We start from the raw sequence: 27,473 nt of genomic DNA, 5'->3' as shown, positions 1-27,473 counted from the left end.
CCACTCCCTGGCCAATTATGGCCTCAGGGACCACATTCCCCCAGCGTGCTTCCAGTTACTAAAAGGGGAGGAGGGTGCACAGCCCCTCTCCCCGGGCTGATATTGACCTCTGGGATCCCATCCCCTGTGGCTTGGTAAATTACTGTAAGGGGTGGGGGACTGCGTGGACCCCCTCCAATGGCTGATTTTGGTCCCCGAAGACAACGTACCCCAGGGCCCGGGCACTTCATGCTGGTTGCCCTGCCACCACCCACGGCACCCAGTGTGCACTGTTGAGGGTTGCAAGGGGGGCCTGAATGCCCTGCAGTTCCTGCTGGCTCCCCGCCTTCAGCAGGAGCCGGTGTTGCTCCTGCATTCAGGGAGCTGCAAAAATGCTGTTCCCTGCGTGCCAGAGCATTTTTTTCATCTGTTTTCCAGCCACTTGATAGTGGGCAGGGAAACAGATGGAAAGCCTGCACCCAGCAGACGAGAGCAGTTTTCCTGCTCCAGGCCACAGGGAATGGACTTGGGGGCCTGATTTAGAACTCGGCGGCCGGGTTACTGCATCACAACGGTGACGGACATCCCGTTACTGTTTGCTCTCACTTGGTGGGAGCTGTCAAAGCTCCCGCCAAGCGAAAGCAAACATCTTTGTCCCAAGAGTGGATACCTCAGCACTTAGGGTGCTGGCGCTGGGGGTGACTTTCCCCCAGGCCATTAATAGCTTCTGGAGGGAGCAGGCCACACAGCCCTCTCTTTTAAAATTGCCCAGACTATCCTGGGGATGTGGCGGTCCCAGGATCCAACAACGGCCCAAGGTGGGGGCTCCAGGAAGGTGGTGGTCCTGAGGTTGAAAAAGGTCTTGGAGGGGACTGTGCGGCTCCCCTTCCCTTATAAAGATAGACCTTGACCCAGGGAGGTGGCGGTCCCTGGGGTCCGGGAGGTGGGCTGCGCGCCCCCTCCCCTTATAAAGATAGGCATTGGCCCGGGGAGGTAGTGGTTCACAGGGCCGTTAATGGCTATGTGCGCCCTTCCCCAATATATTTATTTGAATTTTCCCCTGGGACCTGGCCCACCCAGGAGCCAAGCTTTAAACAAGCACAAGAGACCATACTTGTTTTATTTATTTTTGCAGAGATTTGCTGATCCTTCACAATTTTGTGGCAAAAAGTCGAAAAATAAATGCTTTTTGGCTGGGGGGAGGGGGAGGACACCTCACCACTAGGCCTAGGGGGTCAGGGTATTCCTACCCTGCCCCCTTCTCTTTTTATTTGAATTTTTTTTTTTTTTTTTTTTTTTTTTGGGACTCAGCTGAGTCCGAGTCCCAAAATGGCTACCAACACTCCCTGGTTGAAGTATTGGAAGCCAATCAGATCTCAGCATGAGATCTGTCCAATCTGTGGAAGATCCTCGTCCCTAGATATACACATTTCTTTTTTTTTTTTAACTTGAAAACTACTGAACAGGTTTACACCAAATCACATAAAGGGCTCTTCCTGGACTAAGAGCTACTTTTCTGCCAATTTTGGTATAATTCTGTCCAGCGGTTCTTGGTGTAGTTGTCTACATTCCATATGGAAAATTGCATCGGGAAAACGCGTTTTGTGACCCCCCCCCTCTTTTCCTCGACACCCGCTTCACAAATCACCCTGAAACTTTTAGTACAGCAGCTGACCTCAGGTGTGTACTAGTTTTAACATTTTTTGTGAAGATTCCTTAAACGGCGCCAAAGTTATTAGCAAAATAAAAACGCTTTTCCTGTGGCAACAAGGTCTTAACTATAACTACCTATTGGGGACTGCCATCATATTTATATTTATATTTATTACCTAGTGGCAGTCGCTACTAGGTAGTTAAAATTACAACCTAGTTTCTTTGTACAAAAGCATTTTTTTACGTGCCTATATCTTTGGCGCTGCTTGACGAATCTTCATAAAACGTTCCCCAAAAATTTGCCAGTTCCGTTCCCAAAACATTCGGCAGTTCAGTTCCCAAAAAGTTCACCAGTTCCGTCAGCTGCTCCCTGGAAAATTTCAGGATGATCCATCAAGGGAGGCCGAGAAAAAAGGGGGGTCCCAAAACATGTTTTCCCCATTCATTTTGAACAGCGATAGCTCAAAAACTACTGGACATAATTACACCATATTTGGCAGGAAGGTAGGTCCTGGTCCAGAAAGAGAGTTTTTTTGTTTTGGTGTAATTCTGTTAATTGGTTTTTGAGAAATTAAGGGGAAAACAAATTTGTATATCTATGGGCGCAAAGGATTTGCGACCCCTAATAATCTCGTGCTGAGATCTGATTGGCTGATAGCACTTCAACAACAGAAGCTGTTGAAGTGTTGTCAGCCATCTTGGGACTCGGCTTCAACTGAGTTCCCCCCCCCCCCCAAAAAAAAAGGGGCCAACACCCTGACCTCGTAGCTCTGGTGGTGGGCTCCCAAAGAGAGACCCCCCATGGCTAAAAAACATGTTTTTGATTTTTACGAGTGGAGACGCAGTGGATCTGCTCGTAAAATCGAGGTGGACCACCACACCGCAGGGCAAATGTTAAACAAATAAAAGGGGTCCCTATGGGACCACCACACCCCAGGGCTAAGTTCTTGTTGGAGGGGGGGCCACGCAGCCCCCCTCATGGAACCACAGGTGGCCCGCGTGCAGAGAACAGAGATGAAATGCTTCAGCGAGCATGGAGCTGCTGTCAAAGCAGTTCTGTGCTTGCTGAGGCTTTGGCACTGCGGGGGAAGTCCGAAGGCTTCCCCTGCAGTGCCAGGTAACCAGTAGGGGCTTTTTAATAAAAAATTAAATAAGAAAGTAGGGACTGCAGGGGAGCCCTTGAGGGCTCCCTCGCAGTCCAACATAGCCCGCAAAGGGCTTTTGATTATTATTTTTTTTTATTAAAAAAAAAATATATATATATATAGGGACCACGGGGAGCCCTTAAGGGAGGTCAAGCCATAGCTAATTTTATATGTGTAGTCTTGTAAATGTGTGTGTGTGTGCGTGTATAAACGCACACGTATAGGCACACATTCACAAAGCTACGCAAAAAACGAGACATACCAGATATAAAAGTGAGAGTAAGTCTTTAGTCCTTCTTTTATGTCTGAGCTGTCCCTGTTTTTGTTCCTCAAAATCTGGTCACCCTACTCCTGAGGAAAGGTCCGCCATTTTCTTCCTGTGACGGGCCTCGGGGCAGATGTGCGGGCTGCCATGTTGCCACGCTATCAGGCCTCCCTGACACCTCTCACATATCTCGCACTGCAGTGCTGCATGCTACAGCCAGTGACGTAACATAAGCCCCCCGCATGCCCCGTGATGCGGGGGGGGCGAGCTACAAGGTTCCCCCTCAGCAAAAGTGGTAGATGGTGGCCCTTCATGTACTTTGCAGATCCCCCCACGCCTCAAGTGTTGCTACTCCCACTAGCGACAGCCCGGCTGATTGTTGGGCTGGCAAGTTGAATAACATTACGCCTGGGCTTCAAAGGTTATATTGGCTGCCAAAGAGTGCAGGCTGAGGTTTAAATAGCCTGTCAGTGCTTTAAAACAGTTTGTCTAGCAACCACAGCTTCCTTGGCAGAAAAGCTGAACATTTCAGGAAGACTTGGCCACAAAAGAAATGGTGATGTTTTGAGACTAGATTCAAAGGTTTTATATTGTCTGGAAATGTAAAGCAGTACTTAACAGGCAGTGCTAAAATGTACCCTGGAACTCAACCAGCTTCTTTGAGAATGAAGCATTAATTGATACTTTTCCATAAAAAGTAAAAAAACGCTGCAGTTCTTAAACTGTCAGAGTTGATATTTTTTTTAAAATCTTTTTTTTTTTAATGTTGGAATTTGTCAGCTGTTTGTCTTGCTGTGCAATAATTTCTGGTATCTGTATATAGATGACGCTCATTGGTACTATGTGGATCTTTTTGGCCGTTCTTTCCTCTGTTGTCATTTTTTGTGTGCAGTGTTGTGATGCCTTTGAGCTTAAGCTGCACTTACGAGGAATACTTTAAAACAATAATAAATGCATTTTAATGTCTTATAATTCTCAACATCAAATATCATGAACTTCTGTAAAGTACCTTATAAAACCTACAAGTGCATTACATTTTCAAAAGACAAAACATTTGTATAATTTTCAGCGGAACTGAGGCAAAATACATTTCTTTAATAAAGAACAAACAGAATTTCTTTCATAGCTCAACGTTTCTAGATATAGTTTCACCAGAATACAGTGCATGTTTACATAATGACCACTTCAGTTCCTTCTCTTGCATATCTTGACGCACTCTCAAAATGAACCGTGCGGCACATAACCATGGGCGTGCAAAGTCCCCCAACCGTGTCACAGTAGTGAGCGGACCCAATATGATACTGAGCCAGTGGGGCTCAGGAACCCAAGTATTGCTGTCAAATTGCATCCCAAAGTACAGAACAATAATTTGCCCTCCAGCCAGCCTCCTTTGTGACCACAGGAGTATCTGTGGGGTCTCCTGTGCCAGCCTAACAATGAAGTGCAGGTGAAATTCAGCTCCCCATTCACAGGCTCCTCCCCAGCAGCTCCTGCTGACGCTCGGTCATGGCGGGGTCATGGCGGGGTCTGGGTAAGCATCGTTAGAACATCATGTCTCTGTAGCTTGCACTGGAAGACTTTTCAGTACACCGCTGCTTCTCTCGTTGCCCCACCAGGGACCGAAGGCGGTTCTTTCTTGGAGTGCACTCTTCCATCCAGCTGCTCCACCAGAGGTTCTAACACTTCTTTAGCAGCTTCTTCACTTGCAGGACTGAATGTTGCTCAAGCTGCCTCAGTTCCCAACTGGAGCAGCGTCAACCTCTTGTGGCAGTGGCTTGCAAAACGTTTCTTGAAGGTTTGTACCTATGAAGCTTCCTGCTGTCAGTCCCTCTCCTGAGCTGGAGCTTCTCTCTTAATTAACAGGCGACTCCTTTTTTTGTCTTTTGGGCTGGCTGGCATTTAAAAGGCAGGAATAGTGTATGGGCTTCTTTTTAGAATTTTTTTTTTTTGTGCCTTTATCTCGTTTTGTGCTCTGTGTGGAAAAGTACCTATGAACAAGTTACATCGTCACAAGTTCCTTATGAACACCCTACCAGCAGCAAGCAGGAATTCACTGATTAGTCCATCTCCATCTCGCTCTTCAACTCTACCAGCCACAGAATACTCTTCCCGCCACTTACACGCGCTCATTCGTCCCTGAGCACGGAAGCGCACGCGCATGTGTAATCGAGTTTAGTCTTTACAGAACTGGTTACAATTGAACATTTCCAGGTACCGTTGAATATTTTAGTGCAGAACCGATGTCTACATTCCAGTAACCTTGCATTCCAGCATGTCACACCTACAGATATCTCCTGGGCAGTGCTTCTCATACATTCTCCAGAGACACCGACAACCAGAAATCTTGCACATAGTGGTCTCGGTGATCGAAACTGGTATATTTAAGTTTTTTTTTTTGTGTGTGTGTTTTTTTTTTTTTTTTAAATGATGGAACCATAATGTCCATTAACATACTTTGTTCCTAATTTGTCAGTTTTATTACATATTTAACATGTTTTGTCATTGTTTAGAAGTTTGTGAAGCAGGACGAGTGGTTTTTGATCTGATCTTTGTTAATGAGGTTGGATTATATGAACTGAGGCTCTGTGGTTCAAGAAATATGCTTGATCACTGAAACAGACATTTGATTTGACAGCCATGTTTGGTTCAGGGCTTGGTCTGTGAACATTTTTGATTCTCTGTAAATGCCATTGACAGAGTTTCACAAATCAAGTACTCCTGTTCTAGAACTCTGCTGCGTTTTCTGATTGTTGTTCTTTGGGAATAATGTCAATGTACCCCTGCAGATTGTCTTTTTATCCCCATTGACATGAAGCGATGACCTGCTTTTCCTGACATTGAATGTCCTAAAGGCTTTGTTGTGTGTGGTTTGTATGCTTTGGCTCCTGGTGCATGAACCACATTATGGCAGATGGAGTGAAAGGTCGCATTTGTCCTGGTCCTATCAGATGTTTCAACAACAAAATAAATAAATAATTGCAATATAGAGGGATTACTTAAAAATGGATAGTAGGACCATCCAGAAGAGCTCAAGCACTCACGCACCGTTTTAGGATTGTCATTTTTTCACCGGTCCTTCGGCAAATTAACACATTGTTGCTACTTACAGGTGCCTGGTAATATAAGGCGCGGTGTGCTGGTCAGTCTCTTCAACAAACAAATTAAGGATAGAAACAATGAGCCTTACCGCCCGTGGTCAGCACGTAGTTAAGGGTTTGTCAGTGCTCATAGCTGTACTCGTTTTGTTGACCTCACAGAGTTGTATGCTTTGCCATAAATGCATGAAGATTGTGACTTTTGCTACAATTTATGACGCATGTATCCTTTTTTAAATACTGGATACAATCTACTCTGCAAGGGTGCGCTGAGGGCTGAACAGTTCAGTCACCCTCCTTGTGCTCTCCCTGAGGATACACAATTGGCCTGAATAATTGCTCTAAGGTGGGCGCCAGGTGATGAGGAGAGGTACCAGGTTTCTCTCTTTGAGGAACTACAACCCTTGAGTCAAAGCCCCTTCTAATCCTCTTGCTGATAAAGAAACAGGGACGAGGAAGCTGGTGTGGCCATTTGTGAACTCGGTGCGGAGGAAGGTTGGAGGACAGCGGCCCACTGGTGAAAACCCGACCTAGAGGACAGCATGCCATGCTTCCGACTCACCAGTGGCTCTCCACAAAACACAATGGAGTAAACTGAATTCAATTGGTGGCGTCTGGCTCAGGTCAACCCGTTAGACACTGGGGGATTACTCGAGGCCGAAGAGGGCGCCTAGGGATTTTTATGAAAAAACACCTCCAACTTCTGAGGTAACTTTAAGGGCTGGGGCGTTGTCGGCAGCGTGTGCCTGACAGGGTATTCTTTTATGATGTCACTCAGGAATGCTTGTTTTTGAAGGAGGAGTTGTTGGAGAAGGGAGCTTTTCGTCAGGGCTGCATTAAAGAAGTTGTTATACATGAGTGGTCATCCTTTTAATGTTAGCTTTGGCTTCCAACTGAACCGTTGGAAAGGTACACCTAAGTTTTATTCTCTTCCCTCAGCTTCCTGGAAGTCCGGATGTGCTAGAGAGTAATTTGGTTGCTGGCCACCTGCAGAAAAGGCACCACTTCGTATGCAGTGGGATGTCTGAATCTATGTGTTAGAGTCTGGTTTTCGCTTTTGGTGAAGAGTGCACATCTGTGAGCAAAACCATTTCCAAGTACCGCCTCGAGCCAGCACAGTGATGTGAGGTGTGCTGAGTGTGGAAACTGGTCAAGCCTGTGTTTGTACCTTTAGTAAGGATGCTAAAAACAAACTAGTTTGTGAAATGGTTTTGGGAGGAGTGAGGATGCTGATAGTAGCAGATTTGGGTTCACCTTACACCAGTGCTTAATTTGTGCATGTTGTTTCCGGTGCGGAGAACCAGTACTTATTTTTGAGGGCCGGAGCTTAGTTTTCTGCATCAGGCATTTACTGAGAGCAAAAGACACATATGGGAAAGGCAGAGGAAGAGAGAAACGAAAAAGCGTTGAAAGGGAGAGAGCAGAAAGCTGCAAGAGTGAGCCGAGGAGGCAGGGAGTGGCTGTGAATGGATTAAAGAGGCCTGAGAAGGCTTTAGGATTACACTGCTTGGATGTTCTGTGTTTGCACATTTAATTGCAGCAGCCGCGTGTTTCATAGGAGAGTTTTGGGCACCGGCACGTTTTTATTTACAAATTAAGCACTGCCTTACACGTTTGTGCCCATTTAGGTTTGGAAAGAATTTTTTTAGGATGTGTTAAGAAATGAGCTGTTTCCTCCAGATATTAAGTCAAAAGGGTGTTTGGGCGAACCGATTTCTTTAGAACTTTGCCTTTTGAATTACAAAATAAAAGGACAATAGACACATTGTACATTGCTGAGAAAGTACCCTCTGACCTTGGTTAGATGGTCCAACGTATGTTGGACATCATTCTAGACCCCAATAGACCAGAACACGAGTTAATGGCAGGGAGAAAGCACCAACGTGGGATATAAAGTGAAAGAGGAGTTCCCTGCTGTCTTATCTGGAAAAATTGGAGGACTAAAGGGGGTTATCACCACATTGTTTCAAGGAAGGGTGCCTCCACCAAACCCTCAGGATAAGAAATATGCCCTTAGTTAGTAGGAAAGAAGTCAATCAGCAAAAGGATGTATTGCTCAATGATAAAATTATTGCATCAATTGAAAGCACAGAGTAAATTGCTCCTATTGTCGTAGCCAGACGAAAGAATGGAAAGAGTAATTTGTGTTTTACAGTGAGGAATCTCAGTGGTGGTGAAGTTCCCGTTACCATGTATTATTGAAATGCTCACCATGACCAAAGGTATACAATGGTTTGCCTCAGTTGACTTATCATCCGCTTACTATTAGGTGTGTCTGCATTCAGGCTTCAAAAAACATAGGACTTGATTACAACTTTGGAGGAGGTGTTAATCCGTCCCAAATGTGATGGATATACAACCAGCCATATTACGAGTTCCATAGGATATAATGGACTCATAATACGGCTGGTGGTATATCCGTCACATTTGGGACAGATTAACACCTTCCTCCAAAGTTGTAATCAGGCCCATAGTGCGTTCCTCACACCCATGGGATGTTCCTAATGAATTTCTATGCCTTTCGACTTGGCATCCGCTGCTGCAGTGTTTCAGTGGCTGGTGTCAAAGCTATTCAAGGGCATAAAAGGTGTTTTTTTCCAGGACGACATCCTGATTGCGGGGGCACCTAAAGATCAGCCTAACATGCTTTAAAGAACTGATTTGAATATACTGGAGAAGCATGGGTTGACTACAAAATACTATTAATATGAGCGAGCTGTACCAAATCGTGCATGTTTATGCCATAAGATTAGTACAATAGGGATAAACCCTAAGCAAGATTCCCTGTAAGCAATCAAGGACACTCCATCCCCTACTAATAAAGATGAATGTAGGTCCTGCCTAATGCTGATCAAGTTCTACACAAAGTTTGTGCATACACTTTTGTTGCTAAGGCTTAAGCCAGGATGATTTTAAAGATATCAAAAAGGACGTTGCAAGTGCTAAGGCTGTTAATGGATATGATCCCACGTCTAGAAACATTGTAACTGCTGACACTAGCTTTAAGGGAACAGAGAGTGTATTTTCTCAAAAAGAAGGCAATGGAAATGGAGTGACTATTACCTTTGCAACAAGATTGCTCACACCCTCCAAAGAAAAATGTTCTGTAATTAAAAAGGTGGTGGTATGGGGTTTTGGAACTTTCTGCCATTTCATTTAGGGTCCGTAAGTATTGGTTACGTGTGACCAGAAACCACTAACCAAAGTATTGACCATAGAGGTTTTACTCTTTGCTACTCCCAAACTGCCCATATGTCCACAAGACTATTCAATTTCAATAACAAGATCCATTACCTACCAGGCGTAAAGAATAGAGTTGAAGACTTCCCGAGTCACTTGCCTTTGCCCTTGGTCGAAGTTTCAAAAGATTGCTGGGAAGACTGTGCAGTATGATTGTATGATACTGAAGGCGTGACCATCCGTCTGAATGAATGGGAGCAAGCGTGCTAAAAGTATAAACTGATGGGACTAGTGATTGAGTTTGTAGTGTTTGGGTGGGCAACTAAACGTGTTTTGATTATGGAAGTTTGCAGTTTTTTGGAAGTTAGGAATGGTTGCTCTGAGAATGGTGAACGATGGGTGAGAGGCATAGGTATTGTGCTCTCTGTATGGCGTAAAGAGAGAATTGAGGAATTGTATAATAAACACTTAGTATTGTTAACTGTTTTAGAAAGTGGGTAAAAGAATATTGTTGGTGGCCTGATATTGATGTTGAGGTGAGGAGCTATGATGCGTATGAAGGAGCTGGTAAGTCTGCCTTCATGGCCTGTATGACATCTTGATGCTCCTAGGGAAACTATTAGTGCTGACATCAACTTGCCGGTTGTGGAGGAGGACAAGAGTTCAAAATTCTCTCCTAATAAGAGCCATGGGGCCTTATTTAGAGTTCTGCGGATGGGTCACTCTGTCACAAACGCAACAGATTAGTGTTCTGCAGTAGGGTTACTCTGTCACAAATGTAACAGATTCGGGTTCTGCGGATGGGTTACTCTGTCACAAATGTAACAGATGTCCGGTCCGCTGTATTACAAGGGCATTATAGCCTTTGGCAGTAGTTGTAGGGCGGATCTTACGGCAGATGGGATAGCTGTCACGTATGTGATGGAGTAACTTGTCCACCAATCTCTAAATCATGCCCTTGGTCTTCTTTTACTGCGAAATGCCATTGTCTGTAGAAAAGCTCTGCTAAGAGTAAGCTTGCAGAAAACAGTCTGCATTCAATTTCCAGCATGGCTGGCCTCGTTTCAGTCAACCTGATCTGACTATGCAGAGATACATTCGCAAAGACGAAGATAGACTTTGAAATAGTTCAAGCTTTGCAGCAGGCCAAACATCTGAAACTTCACCTGCACGGGTTCACAAGGTGTTTTAAGTTTCCCTGCTCCAGGATTTGACTATTTTTCCTTTGCTGAGATGGCTTGTGCCTGATTTCATGTTAACAAACGCACAGCTCTGCCTTTTTTATCTTGTTTTCTGCTTTCCTGGCTAATGCAACTCCCACGCAGGCAGGCTGCACATTAGAGGTTGGCACAAATGCAGGTAAACAATTTGATCAGCCATATTTGCGCTATTAATTCTTTTAATGAAATAACAGTAGCACAAGAAAAGCCAGGCCGCCGGAGCACTTATGAATGGGGAGTTCTGGCTGTAAAGAACAAACATTGGGAAAGCAAAGGAGTCTAGAGTACGTCGCTAAACGGTCGCCAGACAAAAATATTGTGTCCTCTGTATCATTTACAAAAAGTATTGCCCCATTGAAGGTAACAGTAGAAACTGTATTCCCTATGGTATATTTTGTAAACAATATTAAAGGAAGTATTTATGTCTAACGATACTTTTGTCAACAGTATCCTGACACATGAGCGGTCTGGCTCATTTCTAAGTTGAAGCGGTTCTTCACAGATTGGAAAGTTTGCATGGATGTGAGAACGAGTCGGTGGTGAATGGATGAGTGGATAGGTTGAAGACGTGAGTGTATGCATTAATGTATAGCTGGATAAATGGGTGAGTGTTTGCAGACAGATTCCACCAGCATTACAGGGCCAAGCCCTCAGACAACAGTATGATCATATTATATAAATGCTAAGAATTGCCAGTGGTTTGCCAACGCAAGCATTATATCAGGGCTGGGCATTATTACACCAGAATGCCAACCATTTATAAAGAGTTGCCACTTTTGTGCCGTTGATTGCATTTCTCTGTTGGTAGCTGTGGTGGCATCCACCGTGTCTAGAATATGTCCATGCCTACTACCCAAGCTTGAGTAGACACCACTCTCCAACCATAGCTGCCCAAGATGTGGGGTATTGATGTACAGTCTGCAGCTGCTTGCTTCATGAGTATGCCAGCAAAGTATTTTGGGTGCTCAGTAATGACAGACGTCAGATAAGACAATCAATTCTCCGATGGCCATCCACAGACCCGTTGCTTCTGACATTTTAGGTAGAGTACCGGACTGTATTTTGTAATTCATTAAACAATTTCTGAGATACTTCAATACTCGACCACAGAAAGACAGGGGCAGAATTTGGTAGTATGACAAGGACAGCCAGCCCTAGCAAGTCAGCCCAGATATTCTGAATTCTCTTTGCGTCCAGTTTAAATTTGGTTGCACCTCTGGCTAGCATCAAGCAGCTGGCCGCCCGACACCTGAACACCTGGGCCTGCTGGTTAGCTACTCCGTGCCCACTGGGGGATGAAAATGCATGGCTCACTTGAATGTGAAAGCTGCTTGGAATGAAAATAATCTTGGCTGGCTTGAAGGGGAGAGAGGTTCAATTTGAGAAAGTTAGGAACCAATGCATAGCCTCTTTGGCTCATGAGTTTAGGGAGCTTACCTGTCCAAAATACTTCTGAATCCTCCACCTCACACAATCCTACCTCTCAGAGTGACCAACGACCCGCTCCTGGGAGCTCCGAGGGGGGCGGGTTCACCTTGAGATGGCCCCCACTGATGGTCTCCACCATCTCCCATTGCTGACCGGATTATTTTATTTATTATCATCGCTCTTGTTAGCTGGGGGCGGTGGAGTGCGGGGAGGGAGTGATGGTTTTATGTATGTCTCACAGTTGCGTCATTCTTGCGTCCCACCGGCCTCTGGTTGTAGCTGGAGAACTACAAAAAAAACGAGTTAAACCGTAATACAAGCAGCTCCATCAGAGGCCCGTATTCTGAGCCTGCATAAGACGTCTACATCCGCGTCGCAGAGTATTTGGCATCATCGCTGTCTTTGTCCACTGTCCACTTGTTTGATCTCTGTCCCCGCGTTTCCCCTACACAGCACCCTGGGGCTAACCTGACTGTCCTGCAGCACTTTTCAACCCTCTCAAAGATGTATTCTCCTATCTTTGTCTCTCTCTTACTGTGCATGACTTTCTTGACTCTATTGACTTGTTCCTGGGAGGATATTCCATGTATTTTCTCCCTGTCCTTGGAGAAAAGTGTTTCTTCATAGCCAGTTATCTCCCAAAAAATAAAATAAGGAACGAGATCCTATTTGAACAGCGCCTCATCCGAACTCACAAAGCGAGAGGGCAAGTCTAGCTTTCTCGGTCTGTTATGACTTGATGTGGCTCCTAGGGAAGTAGCAGACAGGGCTAGGAACCCCTGGGGGGAGGAGTACCTTATTTAAAGTCAGAATGGTCGCGCTTAGTATATATGTCCACACATTAAAGTCATCGTTCAAAAACGCTTATTAAACGAGATACTATAAAGAATAGAACTTTAGCAAGGACCATAAAGAGTATACCTAAAAATAGATCTCGATACTGGGCTCAATACTAATGAAGCACTGGCAAGGTCAACGGGTCTGGTCTTGGCAAGTGGGCAAGCAAAAAACAAAAATTCAGTATGCAAAAAAAAGTGGCAAACATGAAGGAGTGGCCAGTGGGACAGGAACGCCTGCCCCAACACGGATGTAGCTCCGTATCAGCCAGCTGTGCACGCGATCAGGAAAATTATTGTCACTCGCTGTGCCTGACAGTCGGCGGATGCTGTATGCTGTGCTGGGTGGAAGCAAAATGTGAATGACACCTGAATGTACCAATGGACAAAGAATGCTGACTGAAAGCCACAATATGCACATATGTATTTTTTTGTTGTTGTAAAAATCGTAGAAACGGCAGAGTGCAGTGCTGCCGGCGCAGGTTTTCTTACTAGCTCCATTTGCGTTCCACCAAGATGGAATAAAAATATATTAATAACTTATGAATTTGTAAACCAACAAATTTGCAAACAGCAAAAGTAAACTGGCATGCTAAGGAGTACCATTGAAGGGATGCCCATGCCCTTGCACTCAGACTTCTTCCTTCCGCACTTCACTCATGGATGTTAGAAAAGCTAGTTAGAAACAGCCTCCTCATCTCTTCTGACGTTGTAAGAGTGCCGCTGGCGCGCCATAGCATGTGATCTGCAGCCGCCTAAATGTGAGCAAATTCTGAAAGGCAACCTGGAACACAATCCAGAAATACAGACCTCCTTAATGATAGCAGCCCTGAAATCTCCTGACTTTTCATCTCAAGTGACTAATGAAGCCACCTTCCTGTTCTGGTTACAAGAGCAAGATGGCGCCTCTAAATCCACCAATCTGAATGCATGGGTTGTCCCTGCATGCGGCAAACCGGCATCAGTATCTTTCAGATGCGTACCAGGGCATTGCTGGCCCTTCCTCTGTCTAGATTCTCGTTGCATTGTGGACCTTGTAGTTGTATATTATTCACGTCACCTGTTAATATTTATTTCACCATGTCTGAAATTTATCTAAGGGGGTGTCGCAGTGTCAGTTTGTGTGCAGTTAAATATTTTTACATTATACAGCTTCAGCACCTGTTTAAATACCCGTCTTTGCTGCAATGCACGATCACTATTATTCATGATGGGCCTGGACCAGTTTTGTCAGAAATTTTTTAAGATAAAAGATTGTTTTGTGAAAACCATTCACATCACATTCATTAATGGTACATCCATTGTGGGAATTATAGCTGAATTTAGAACAAATTTCTGTAAGTGACTTAATTTAAGATGCCAATTTTTAAGTTGTTAGTGAATGTGTAAAGATTCCTTTTTTACCTGGGCAGTGGATTATTTAAGGAATAATAATGTCTTATATGAACTGGTTGACAAATTCTGTAAGCAGGCATTTGATTTGATCAATTGAAAGGCACAAGATTGCACCTTAGTTTGGGAAGCCCCAACATATGCTATCTTTTGAGCTTTCAGTTGGAGCTAATTGCAGGATATCCATTTCTCCATCTCCCCAAGACAGTTGTTCTGTCTCGAGGGTGCCGGTAAACACATCATTGACTTTTGGTGAGTTTGTGTTTTCTTAAACATGGATTGTAAACATGTAGTATGTTAGTTTCATTGTGACTACGTAGTTCTTCACACCTTTCTAATCCACAAGTCATTTACATGTGGTAAGGCTGGCCCCACTTCATGTTTAAAAAGCTTAATTTTGTGTTAACGCGCTAACATGCTAAAATAAAGCAGATTTACATGATAGTCCTACAACCGGCTGCAGTTGTAACCCACACCCTACCAACCACACAGAACAATAAATTAATATAAAGCTTGTGTGTTCTATCCCTCGTTCTTCTCTCCACTACATGCTGAAGCACAGTGAGCAATGTCACTGTACTCTGGTCATCACGCAGGGCACCAAAACACTACCCGTATAGACCACGCTACAATTCCGCAGTCTTCCAACAAAGCACACCCTATCGTATAGTGTGCTCTCTATCCGCTAATGCGCTTCAGTGCAACCGCAGTACAGTACGATGGATTCCAATCTCAATTAAAGAAAGTCACTGTAGTATTACAGTTTACCGAGCCACGTTGTGATTGCGACCAAAGCCCAGAAGATGTGTAGTTAATATGGTCTTCTATCAAAGAAAATACTTGGGATTTGTCTCATGGCATTTTAGAACTTGAGCAACATTTGATGCCGCATGTGTTGCCCCATATCGTGTAATATAGTGTTTAGTTGTAAATAGTGAATACAGACATGTCACTGGACAAAGTGGCCATACAACCTGGGTTTCATATTGTGAAGGTCACTGACAAATGCAAGGCATGGTGCATTATGCATGATTCCAGTGTGTCTACTGTTGTGATCATACAGCCTGGGTTTCATATTGTGAAGGTCACTGACAAGTGCAAGGCATGGTGCATTATGCATGATTCCAGTGGGTCTACTGTTGTGACCATACAACCTGGGTTTCATATTGTGAAGGTGAACTGCACAATGGATATAGCACTGACAAATGCAAGGCTTGGTGGGTCACGCATGGTCTCAGTGGGTCTACTGTTGTATACTATTACTAACTTGTGCATCACAAATCAAACTTTGTTTTGAGAAGTGTTACACTCTGGAGTTTTGTAGATCCACAGAGGTACTGATAAATGAAGTGTCTTATGCCATATTCAGTTACTTGTCTAACCGCGTTTGAGGACTTGTTATGGGATGTGTTCTTTCAATGAGAAGGCTTACATTTTTTCCTGTTTATCTTACTGTGGTGAAGCTTTCAGAGGAAGAGAAAATCCAGCGCTACAGCATCCTATCTGAGCTGTACGAGCTCATTGGGTTCCACAGAAAATCCGCTTTCTTCAAACGTGTGGCAGCGATGCAATGCGTGGCACCAAGCATATCCGATCCGGGCTGGAGGGCCTGCTATAAACTTCTCCTGGAGACACTTCCTGGTTACAGCCTCTCCCTCGATCCCAAAGATTTCAGTAAGGGTAAGCATGAGGGCATTGGTCATTGGTATAAACTAAAAAAAGTAGTGCAGGTACCTACTTCATGTTAGTGGCATCCAGGGATATGGAAAGGGTGTGTCAGATTGATTGACTTTACCTCTTTGAAAATCCACTAGAGAGGGACCACTTACATCTTTGTTTTTAGTAATACCTTGGACAACAATTAAGTTTTGTTTTAATTTAGATTATATATATTTTGATTGATTTCCAGGCATGCTCTATCAAGACCATCTATAGCAAGTAATTGAAGAACCCGAATTTCGGTTACATAATTGAAGGATACATTTGCAAAGCGTATTTTTTATTTGTTTTGGACATCTTTTTATAAAAGTTACAGAGATTCAAATTATAATAAACCATTCAAACTGAGCAACAGTCCAACATGAGGCTTTACATATAAAAAGTATTTTGAGGAGAGTTGGACAGAAAAAAAGGAAACCTTACCCTTTGAACAGGATCCTACACAGAACACATTTCCCCACCCCTCCCCCCATCAGAATGCCCTCCTTTACAATCCATGGCTGCAAAGCAACCACTTCCATGCCACCACCTACTGAATCAGGTTACCCATATCTCGGAATTACCTCCGGGGAGTGCCCTACACCTTATCAAACTTTTGGGGACAGCCATGTGATATGTATATGGATTTCTCTGCCAACATACACCAGTCCATATATCTAGTCGGCTGTTCCACTCCTGGGATCTCCGGGCTGCCCCACAGTTTAACATTATCTCTCCTGGCCACCCTGCGGGTCAGATTGTGCCATAGTAAATTACATTTTGACATGGTCTGCTTCCCCTAAATGCCAAGTATAGCCGGGGGACCCAAGTGACAGGTCTTCCCGCATTGCTGAGGAAATTCGACGGCTCACCGTTGACCAAAGTGTCTGTACGCATGTACATTCCCAAAGTGTTTAGAGAGTTGTGCCAGATTGACAACAGTCTCTAAGGCAGCAGTGTATGTCTGTACTCCCCATGCGATGCAACCTGGTACTTGTGTAGTATGTATGATGTAAAATCTTGTACTGCTCTGATGGCTACCTCCTGTGGATTTCGACAGACCGCTCCCCAGTATCGTCTTCATGGGGTACCTATCCTTGAATGCCATAAGGTTGGGCTAGGTATTACTCACAAGTGTTTTGTAATTCTGGGAAATGGTGTTTATGTGGAACGGTGTTGCCAGTATCCTAAATTCTAATGGTGTTTCCTCAAGCACATCCAGGAATCTGTCCCTGCATCCCCTCAGGACATGTTTTCCCCTGGGTGTACCGGTAACGCTGTTTCCGATTGTTCGTAATGTTCTTTCAGGTCTTTGAATTGGAGAAGATTCTGGGAGTCCCATATGTCCCCCAGCTTTGAAATGCCCAGTATATCCCAATGCCTTCTCCTCTCTGGGACCGTAGATCTGCCAAAACGGCCGATTCCCATAAGTGGTTTTCCAGTGTCACTACTCCCTCCTGTCCCTCATATGGCTTTCCTCCATATTTTACCCAGTGCCTCCGTCGGGGTCAGATCCCCCCTGAACCTGCCCCTACATTAGAGCTGTTGTGGTTAGCCCTCACCACCATACTTTATCTATCTGCCCGTGATGCCGGGACCTATTGGGAAACTAAACCCCATTCATTCACTTCTTGAAGCTGGGCTCCCCCATTATACAGTTTGATCCGTGAGTGCAATGCCCTGTCATAAGTGTTCCTTGTCGGGGTTGATAGAGCTATTTTGGGAGACCACCTTTTCCACTGCAGCTGTCTCATCACCGCATCCGTTGCCTGGAAGAACTCTTACATTTGGTATAAAGTATTTTGCAACATATATAGAAATTTTGGGAGCGTAATCATTTTATAAAGTGATGCTCTGCCCAATAACGAAACAAAGCGTATTCTTCATTAATTAGAGGTCTTGCATCATATCCTGAATGATGAGAGGGCAAGTACTTAGTTAAGTCGCTGCAGTCATTGTGCCTTTTTTAATTTTTGTGCATCTAGGTGAGTGCTTTCACTGTCACAAATCTTAAACACAAATTTAATTTGGGTCTTGGAGTTAAAATTTTACACATTAAAATAGCAGCATTTTAAGAGCCCTTGGATGTGTTTCCAGGTACTCAAAGATCATTCCAGCCTTACTGTGAAGACTAGACGGAGAACTAGACTGAGAACGCAGTTACAAGGCCAATGATGTATTCTGAGGGGAAGAAGTGTTGATTCTGTAAAGTTAACAGTGAGCCACACCTTGACTTGCCTTTTCTTTGCTCACTAACAGCTTTTATTGAAGATCTTGTCCAGATCACATTGTCATTGGCAAGAGTTAAGAGTATAGTATCTCATAGTGTTGGAGTGCGTTAGTCATTAAGTGCTGGAGATGTAACTATTTGGAGGGTGCAATACAATACCACAATATAGTCATCCCAAGAAATAAGTCCTAGTTTACCCATGGACCTTTTACTGAACGCCCCCTCAAATATCTTTAATTAAACTATATAACCCCAAAAACGCATCTGCTGTGTCCAACTGCATTATGATGTGCATAAATTGAGCGGTATGTGGAATTGACCTCCCTCTCTATGCTGCAATTCCCTGCATTGCATCAGGGTCTGCATTTTGTATCAGATTACATTTGCCATAAAAACACATAAATAAGAGGGTGCTTTCCACATGTTCATGAAGGAACTGTCCATATGTGTAGCTCTCCCCTCTAAGCCTCTCCATCTGCAGGAGCCCAGGTGGATTAGATGACCATCAATTTGGCTTCTTCTGATTGATCCTCTTTCATTGGTCCACAACATGTCCTTCAGTTGCCAGCATCTGCTCTGGGCAGCTGTTCCCAAAAGGCGATTGACACCAGTTCTGCACACTTCCTGTACCCTTTCCACCCCCATGGATAAATCATACACTTTAGTGTTCAATGTAAAATATTTACCCTTCTTCAGCCATTAATATGAGATATATTGTTTCAAATGCCAAAAGCTAGCCAACAAGGGAAATTCCAGCTGTAATGAAATGGACTCTAGCCAGATTGATGAGGAAAGGTTTTATAGGTCAGACCTTGGTATGGCATAAAATCTCGTATTTGTGCAAGATATATCTGGTAAGGATTGTGTAATAAATGGATTCTTCTACCCTAGAATTCAAGGTTATGTTTATGAAACATCTTCATGATCTTTCCGTGACCAGGAAGGTGTACACCTCTACTAAAGCATCTCTTAGGGACTCTGCACCTTACCAAAATCATCCTACTGCCTGGGCTCATTCCATTTTTATCACTGGAATTTCATCTCCAACTAGCAATGTACAAGAACTATTTTCAAGCTCTCTAAAGCTTCACACTGGTCTCGCCCCTTGGATGTGTTATTTCAAGATCTCCATAACAGCGTTGCTACAAATATCAGATTGCTAAGGGAGTTGGTATTGACATCTGTTCATTCCACTTGTACTTGCAATTCTCTTTCCATCTATCACACATGCTTCTCCTCTAAGCCTCTCAAAAGATCGGGAAATCTCCATCACAGATGCACATTGAACATGTTAGGTTATATGTTTGCTCCCGGAGAAACTAGGAGTCTTGTGAAGTTGTACCTGTGTAAGGAAATGAGTGTATTACTGCAGGGACCAAACGTTTGATATCCAGCCTATATGGGATGTTAGTCTGAGTACCGCTTACCTGTAACTGGGTCAGATATGAGAAGGACCTGAGGTATCTGACTTGGCAGTTGATGATATGTGTGGACAGTCTTTGAGTAGGTGAAAATGTGCATATTGCAGTGTCCGTGCAACCTGCGGTTACAGTTGAAACTGTAAACCAAATCTGAACATGCATTGATCAAAATGGAAAGAAACAGTATGTAATCTGAGAAATCGGCAAATGTAGGCAGACGTTCACAGAAGGTAAACAGAAATAGAGCAACATAATTTCAGACACATATTCCTCTAACAAAGATGTGCCCTTCTGTTTTAGGAACTGGTAAAAACCTTTGAAGTACCAAAATAAAAGCCACCACTAGACATACTATACACAGGTATGGATCAGTTTCTGTTTTCAGAGGAGCAAACAAATATGGTGCAGTATGAAAGAAAAAATAATTTAGAGCTGAATAATCTGCCCACCCGAAGTATATTAGTCGAGAGTAAACTTATCAGTAGGATAGTGAACACAAAAAAACACTAACAGCTTCACTGTAAGTTATCAAAAGTCATATATTCATTTTTCTTAACCAATACACCCATCCCAACCTCCCAGTCCTGACAAAGGCTTGAGCAGAAATGCATGTTACAGGTTGAAAACTTGAAGACAGGCTACTCTTGTATTTATAAGTATGTTTGTTGGGCTTTAACAGTGGTTCTTAACCTTTTGACTTCTGTGGACCCCCACTTAATCATTATTGGAATTCGGGGACTCCCACTAAGACATTTCTGGTAACCGGGGGCCCTGGCCTAAGCATTTTCGATGATTTAAACTACAAAACAATACACAAAACAACACAGAAACAAGCATTCTTCAAACAAATATGCAAATAATTACATTTTTTTCCATTTGCAAACAAATATGAAAACGCATTTTTAATTTTAAAAGAAAGACTGGAGCTTTTCTAGATTTAATTGAGGCCACTCATCCTCTGCAGTATATTCTGTCTGATGCACTTGCACTTCACCCACAAATCATCTTGAGAATACTAACTAAAATGTAATCCTCTAATTTCAAATTCCTTCACATTTATTTACATTTTTTCAATTGTACATTTTGCTTCTTTTTTGTATACACTTTATTAACTGTTAATATTATTTAATTTTTTAAGCAGTCATGGACCCCCTAACTAGGCCCTGGCATCCCCAGACCACAGGTTAAGAACAACTAAACTATAATGTTTTTTTTAATTTTTTTTACAAGAAACATCAGCATTCGAAGCCAGGTAGATAAAGTGCATCACACGGGTCAAAATAGTCACATGGAAATATCCCCACAACCACCATCTCTGTACATATGTCGACAGAGGAAAAGGAAAGAAGAGGAAGGAAAAAAAAAACATGATGGTCTCTGGGAGTGGGGTGGGAGAAGGCCGATCCGCCATCGATCTGCATAGGGAATTACTGGACTACAATGTTAATGTAACCATTAACAAAAAAAGTCTCACAAATAATATATTGCTGGAGCATTTTACACTTGGGTAAATGCTTCAAGTGAAGTCGACAATCTTTTCCCCCATCTGGACATAAAAGATAGTTGGCAATTACAAATCAAACAAAAATACTTCCAGATTTACAGTGTGGAAAATGGGGCCACACAAGGAAAACAAAGACCAAATTAAAAACAGGCTTTATTACAAACTACTGAACAAACTAATGTAAGCAATTCTCAAAAGCAGACTACAAAGGTACAATATCACCATAGGATGACTATGTCTTTGAAAGAAACAAAGCTTTATCTACCTTAAGCAAACTAAACACTCGATACATGCCACACAGAAAATGAACAATACAATTTGGTGGTGACTAAATACATGTAGACCACTTCTTTGCAACATAGAAGCATATTAAAATGCATCAAGTTAGTCAGAAATTAAGAAATGCTTACTATTGTCACTAGCTGACATGTGCTGGGCAAATCAGTTTCGAGGACAAAATATAAAAAGCAAAGGTAGGGCAAAAATAATATGGAAGAGTGACATCTCCACCATCTGCAAACTAACTAAAGCTGTAAAATAAGTAAAAAGAAAAATGGCAGCATTTAAAAGCTCTGCTACGAGTCTTCCCACAGGGTCAGAAAAATCCTAAATCTAAGCTTCTGCATGGAGGATGGTTTTATCATAAATACAATCAGTATGTAGGAGGTCCATAGGAAAATGAAAAATAGAGTCCATGCAGAGTCACCAACAGCAGTGACTACGGGCAAAAAGATGTAAAAGTCTTTTGGTCATCAGCATAAGGGAGAGAATGACCTAGAGTCTATGGGGTCGGGGCAAGGTTTGAAGGCTCAAGTTGTGCAAAAAGAAAAGACTGCAGCTCCTCAAAATCAGGGAAAGTATGCCACAAGCTCATCAGGGAACAGTAAATTGAAATCCACAAAATGTTCTGATTTGTTGAAAAGGTTTTAATTAGGGATCGAACAAATCCATCATCCAATCAGGGGACATCACATGTTGAACATCGGCAACATCCATGAAGATTCTCATTACTGTCATTGGAAAGAGGTACATCATCTACTCCTGTAGCAGTCTTTGCAGCAATTGTAATTAAGTTTTCCATAGTTTCTCCCTGTGCCTTAGCCAAAGACACTTTTGGAGCATAAAACAATAGGGCATTTGATTGACCAAGAAATATGGGATGAGAATGGATTCTGATGAAACATAAACTACCATTTCATGTGAACGGAACCTAAAAGAAATGTCACGTTAGTAAGTGAAAGGGCATTTTCTCACAAATTCTGCTTTGTCATCAGCCTAATAACTACTGTGGCTAAGCTAAGCAATAGAACTATACAGCACATCTCAGTAATTCAAATGAATTCATTTAATATCAAAACATATGTATTTGTCATTAGGATATAGGGCCTGATTCTAACTTTGGAGGACGGTGTTAAACCGTCCCAAAAGTGGCGGATATACCACCTACCGTATTACGAGTTCCATAGGATATAATGGACTCGTAATACGGTAGGTGGTATATCCGCCACTTTTGGGACGGTTTAACACCGTCCTCCAAAGTTAGAATCAGGCCCATAGTATTCAAAATTCATGTTAAACATTTAGAAGTGAAGGATAACATTTACATTTACATCTGTCACTTTGCCATAGAACTACATTGAGCCAAAATACATAGGTGGGATTTAGGAGTTAAGAATAGATATTCATAATCGTTTCAATGCTAGCTCGTAATTATCATTATTAAGTAACAGAAAATTTCAAAGCCAATTTGTATGCATATAATTTTAGTTCCATACCACATCACTTTCATTATATTAATCTACTGTGAATGCACATCAATATGTGTCTTCAATGCATCATTTTACACTTTACTGTTGGACATTAATGCACTTTAATAAATACATGGTCACGTTTAAGGCTATACTGTGACAAAAATATAGTCATACCTCTGCTACATCAATATGAACCAATATTAAAAATGCATGTACATTATGAATTCCTTTGTAGCTGTCTCAGATAATATCCCACAAGCAAAGCAAAGGAAGTTGTGATGAGGGGAAACTATTGCGGATTTAGTAGTTTTTATAGAATTAGGATTGAATAAGTATCCTAGAATATGCCTCCTTGTTTTCTTAAACTTTGGGCAAATAAACAATTCTTGCGTAAGATTAGAAACATTGTTTAGATAAGTAATAAGTATCATCAGTCCACATACCAAAGCTGGAAATTATACTTAGGCCAAGCCACAGCTTCAAAAATAACTGCTTAAGGTTAGGATCAGGATTAGATGTTAAATATTAACTGACTCCTAAAGAGATTTTAAACTGTGCCCATAGTTGAAAATCCTTTTTACCAGAGTCATAGTTCCAATTCTGAACACTCGATGAAAACAATTTGTTTTATGATTCTTGTCCATTTTAAGTTGTATCTAATCTTTAACCCAAAATCAAGGCATACGTGGCAAAGTACCATAAACCAAATGATTTTAAGAGCTTGTCTGTGTGTAATTATTCACAAACAGACCAGTCAAACATGTTAGTATGCTTTTATTTAATTAGCATAATAAAATATGGTCTAGGCATCATTGTGTAAAAAAACCGATACTAATTCATCATGCAGCACCTGGACAATAGCAGAGTGAGGAAGGAATGATGCATGTTTTTAAACATTTACCTTTGAGGCAATCATAATTAAGCTGCAAACCCAGAAACAATGCAGGGTATCCATACAAGGCCAAAGGCTGCAGTTTAAACTTACAGTGCGACCTGTGAGAAACCCTTTTTAACAGGTAGGAACTCTCCTTTAAATATTATTAAGTCACCCCTTTAGAAGCTTTGCAGCCACAAGGTGGGGAGTGTGGTATTTAAAAGTAGGAGATGTATTGAATTAATGCTATGTCCGTACAGTGACAGGGCAATAAAAGCAATGTTCACTGTGGCTGGCCTAGCTGCCCTGTGTAGCAAACCAGAGTACAGATTAAAACATGAATATTGTATCTTGGGAAAGAGACCAGCTAGAAAATAATTAACCCACTATGTTTTAATAGTTATTACAAATCAAATTCAATGGCAAAGTTATATTTAGTATAAATATTAAGGATAATCAACCTTTAGAACGTTTCTCTTTACCTGCCTCAACTATCAGAAGGTTATAAGGTATTAGCCTCTGCCGACTCCCAATCTGTGTTCAGCCTGGGAAGAGGTGTGAAGGAGGTGTAATTCCTCCCAACTGCACACAATAGGCTGACCTGAATGTGCAGTGCTGACTCCACTGAGCTCCACAGAATATTCAGGATGGGGAGTATGCCCCTCCGATGGACACCACAGTGTCTAATCCTGCATGACAGGTGTGTCTGATGCACATGTACAACTGTCCCGCCTTTCACAGGGAGCAAACGGTATGTCTGGGCAATTCTTGTGTATTCTGTGATTTTTGGTGAAAAGACATTGCTTTGGACATGCCAGACTTCCATCTCTGTTTTTATTGTGAGTACAGCGACGGCTTCAGACCTGAGTTTATTGTTAGATGTTGGAGGACACTGGAATTGCCATATTACAGTCCTCACTCACCCACCCACCTACCCTCAGAGCCTAGGTTTAGTGTGGCTAAAGACCTTGACCATCCTGGATTTGTTGTGTCAATGAAGTTTGGTACTGTTTGCAGTTGAGCATATAGGAACTACTTCATATGTAAATAGGTGAATGCCGGGAACATTGACTGAATTGCTCAGAGTGGAACTATGAGTGTCTTAAGGTGTGTCATAGGACTCTCGTTATTTGAACGAGACTGCTGGATTCGGGGCTTGTGGGTGACTGAGTCATTCCCACACCAGTTGGCGGATGCAGGCCCAACCCTACTAGGCTTTCTAGCAGCACCTCACCCAACCAAAGAAGGAAAGGTGACCTATGGTAGCCTATTGCAAGACACTCTAGTGACCTCTCTGGGAAGTCGCGGTGAACAGATCTCACCCCTTTCTTTTGTTAGCAAAAGGTCTCATACACACATAGGTAATGAAGAGATGCAGAGTAGTTTTCAATACATTTATTGAAAAGACTGCAATCTACAATAAAATATATGAACTGCAATTATTAGGATAATGAGGCATAACAAAATTAGGATTGTGATGGTTGGTGTGAAAACGATGAACAATCCCAACATATTACAACAAACATGTATTTAGAATTCCTACCTAACACCTAGCATCTAGCTAGAGCACAGCGGTGATAGTCCAATCTGTACGTATTCAACCCATGAGAGGAGCACCTTCCTCCCCATTACCTTAGGCTGAAGATCTGACCTTCGTCTCCTTAGCCGACTTGCAGAGACAAGGCTGAGGTCTTGCTGAAAAATGGCACGCAGCATAGATGGAATCCTGGTCGGAAGGACCCCTCTCAACCCCCTTTTAGGCCTGCATGGTGTTTTATAGGAAAGCATGTGTTTGTTCTGCAAAATAGACCAGACTTGGGCATGTGCCTAAGTGTTAGACTGTGTGCGTGGCTCTTGTGACGGCAATGCCAAACATTCTCGTGTTGGTCTCGTACTGGTCCTTGTCAACCTTGGACCAGGAGCATAATGTGAAATGTCGTGCATAATGATAATAACAACGCTCTTGCAGAATAGCAGCTGATTAGGAAAAACAAAACATACATTTTTATTAATTAATAAAATGTAATAAATGACAATAGAGCATATTATCTGGGTAAAAGGGCACAGGCCTAAACTAAGCTAGATTATATATGCCTGAGCAAGGTACTAAAATGAACCCACAACAGGTGTTCCTTAACCACAGGCTTGTGTGCCCTATAAAGCTGGATCCTCACCTAGCCTTCCTCAGAACACTGCTTGAACTGTTGGATACCATGTGGACTGAACATGCTTCACTCGATATATGTGACCTTTGAGAAGGACCAGTGGAGGCCCCTTCCCCCCTGAAATCTCCATGGATTATAAACCTGATCCTCTGGTTGGCTCCAAGAACATGAAAAAGCTGAAGAGGGCATTCCTGTGAAGACTCCCATCTAATCAGTGGCAAGTGGGCCCTGGCCTGAACTTTGCCGTTGTCCTTTGTCTGACACCCTCAGAGTCTCTAAGTGCTCCCCCAGAGGTTTTGGATACTTCTGAAGTGTACTCCTGTGAGTGTTTGAATACCAACAAAAGTTTGGGAAACTTTTGCTCCCAAGCTTGAAGGGGACTGACCGTGATAAGTATCCAATTGGGATATATGAGGGAACTACACACGCGTTTTTCCATGCATGCCTTTACAACACTGGCACTAGAACCCGTGTCAATAATCACCTTGACACCCAAAAACCCATACTCACCCTAAAAATACCCTTACCACCCTAAATCGCATACTTACCCTAAATACCCCATAACCCCCTAAACACTTCTCACCACCCAAAAAACCATACCCACCCTAAAACCTAAAAATGCCCTTACCATACAAAAACCCATACCCACCCTCAAACTTCAAAAATCCCTTGCTACCTAAAAAACCTTACCCACCCTAAAACCTAAGGTGCCCTTGCCACCCAAAAACCCATACCTACCCTAAAACCTAAAAATGCCCTTACCACTCCAAAATCCCATACCCACCCTAAAACCTAAAAATGCCCTTACCACTCCAAAAGCCATACCCTCCCTAAAACCTAAAAATGCCCTTACCACCCAAAACCCCATACCCATCCTAAAACCTAAAAATGCCCTTACCACTCCAAAACCCATACCCTCCCTAAAGCCTAAAAATGTCCTTGCCACCCAAAAACCCATACCCACCCTAAAACCTAAAAAACCCATACCACCCTAAAACAGAAAAATGCCCTTACCGCCCAAAAACCCATACCCGCCTAAAAACCCCTACCACCCAAAAACCCATACCCACCCTAAAACCTAAAAACCCCATGTAGGAGGCTGGACTGGCTTGTAGTGAGTACCTAGGGGTACTTACACCTTGCACCAGGCCCAGTTATCCCTTATTAGTGTATAGGGTGTCTAGCAGCTTAGGCTGATAGATAATGGTAGCTTAGCAGAGCAGCTTAGGCTGAACTAGGAGACGTGTGAAGCTCATACAGTACCACTAGTGTCATATGCACAATATCATAAGAAAACCCAATACACAGATATACTAAAAATAAAGGTACTTTATTTTTATGACAATATGCCAAAAGTATCTCAGTGAGTACCCTCAGTATGAGGATAACAAATATACACAAGATATATGTACACAATACCAAAATATGCAGTAATAGTATTAGAAAACAGTGCAAACAATGTATAGTTACAATAGGATGCAATGGGGACACATAGGGATAGGGGCAACACAAACCATATACTCCAAAAGTGGAATGCGAACCACGAATGGACCCCAAACCTATGTGACCTTGTAGAGGGTCGCTGGGACTATTAGAAAATAGTAAGGGTTAGAAAAATAGCCCACCCCAAGTCCCTG

General features: G+C 42.8%; 1 protein-coding gene across 1 annotated transcript in view; it reads left to right on the top strand.

Annotated features, from left to right (window-relative positions):
- The window catches only part of TRAPPC9 (trafficking protein particle complex subunit 9), a 2,294,541-nt gene that overhangs the window by 135,099 nt on the left and 2,131,969 nt on the right, over nucleotides 1–27,473 (top strand). Inside the window, exon 8 of the mRNA XM_069220801.1 lies at nucleotides 15,657–15,873. Coding sequence (XP_069076902.1) covers nucleotides 15,657–15,873 — 217 coding nt within the window. The remainder of the gene's footprint in view (nucleotides 1–15,656; nucleotides 15,874–27,473) is intronic.

The sequence above is a fragment of the Pleurodeles waltl genome, chromosome 2_2, assembly GCF_031143425.1.
Source record: "Pleurodeles waltl isolate 20211129_DDA chromosome 2_2, aPleWal1.hap1.20221129, whole genome shotgun sequence".
In the NCBI taxonomy this organism is placed as follows: Eukaryota; Metazoa; Chordata; class Amphibia; order Caudata; family Salamandridae; genus Pleurodeles; species Pleurodeles waltl.
This window is presented reverse-complemented; position numbering and strand designations above follow the sequence as displayed.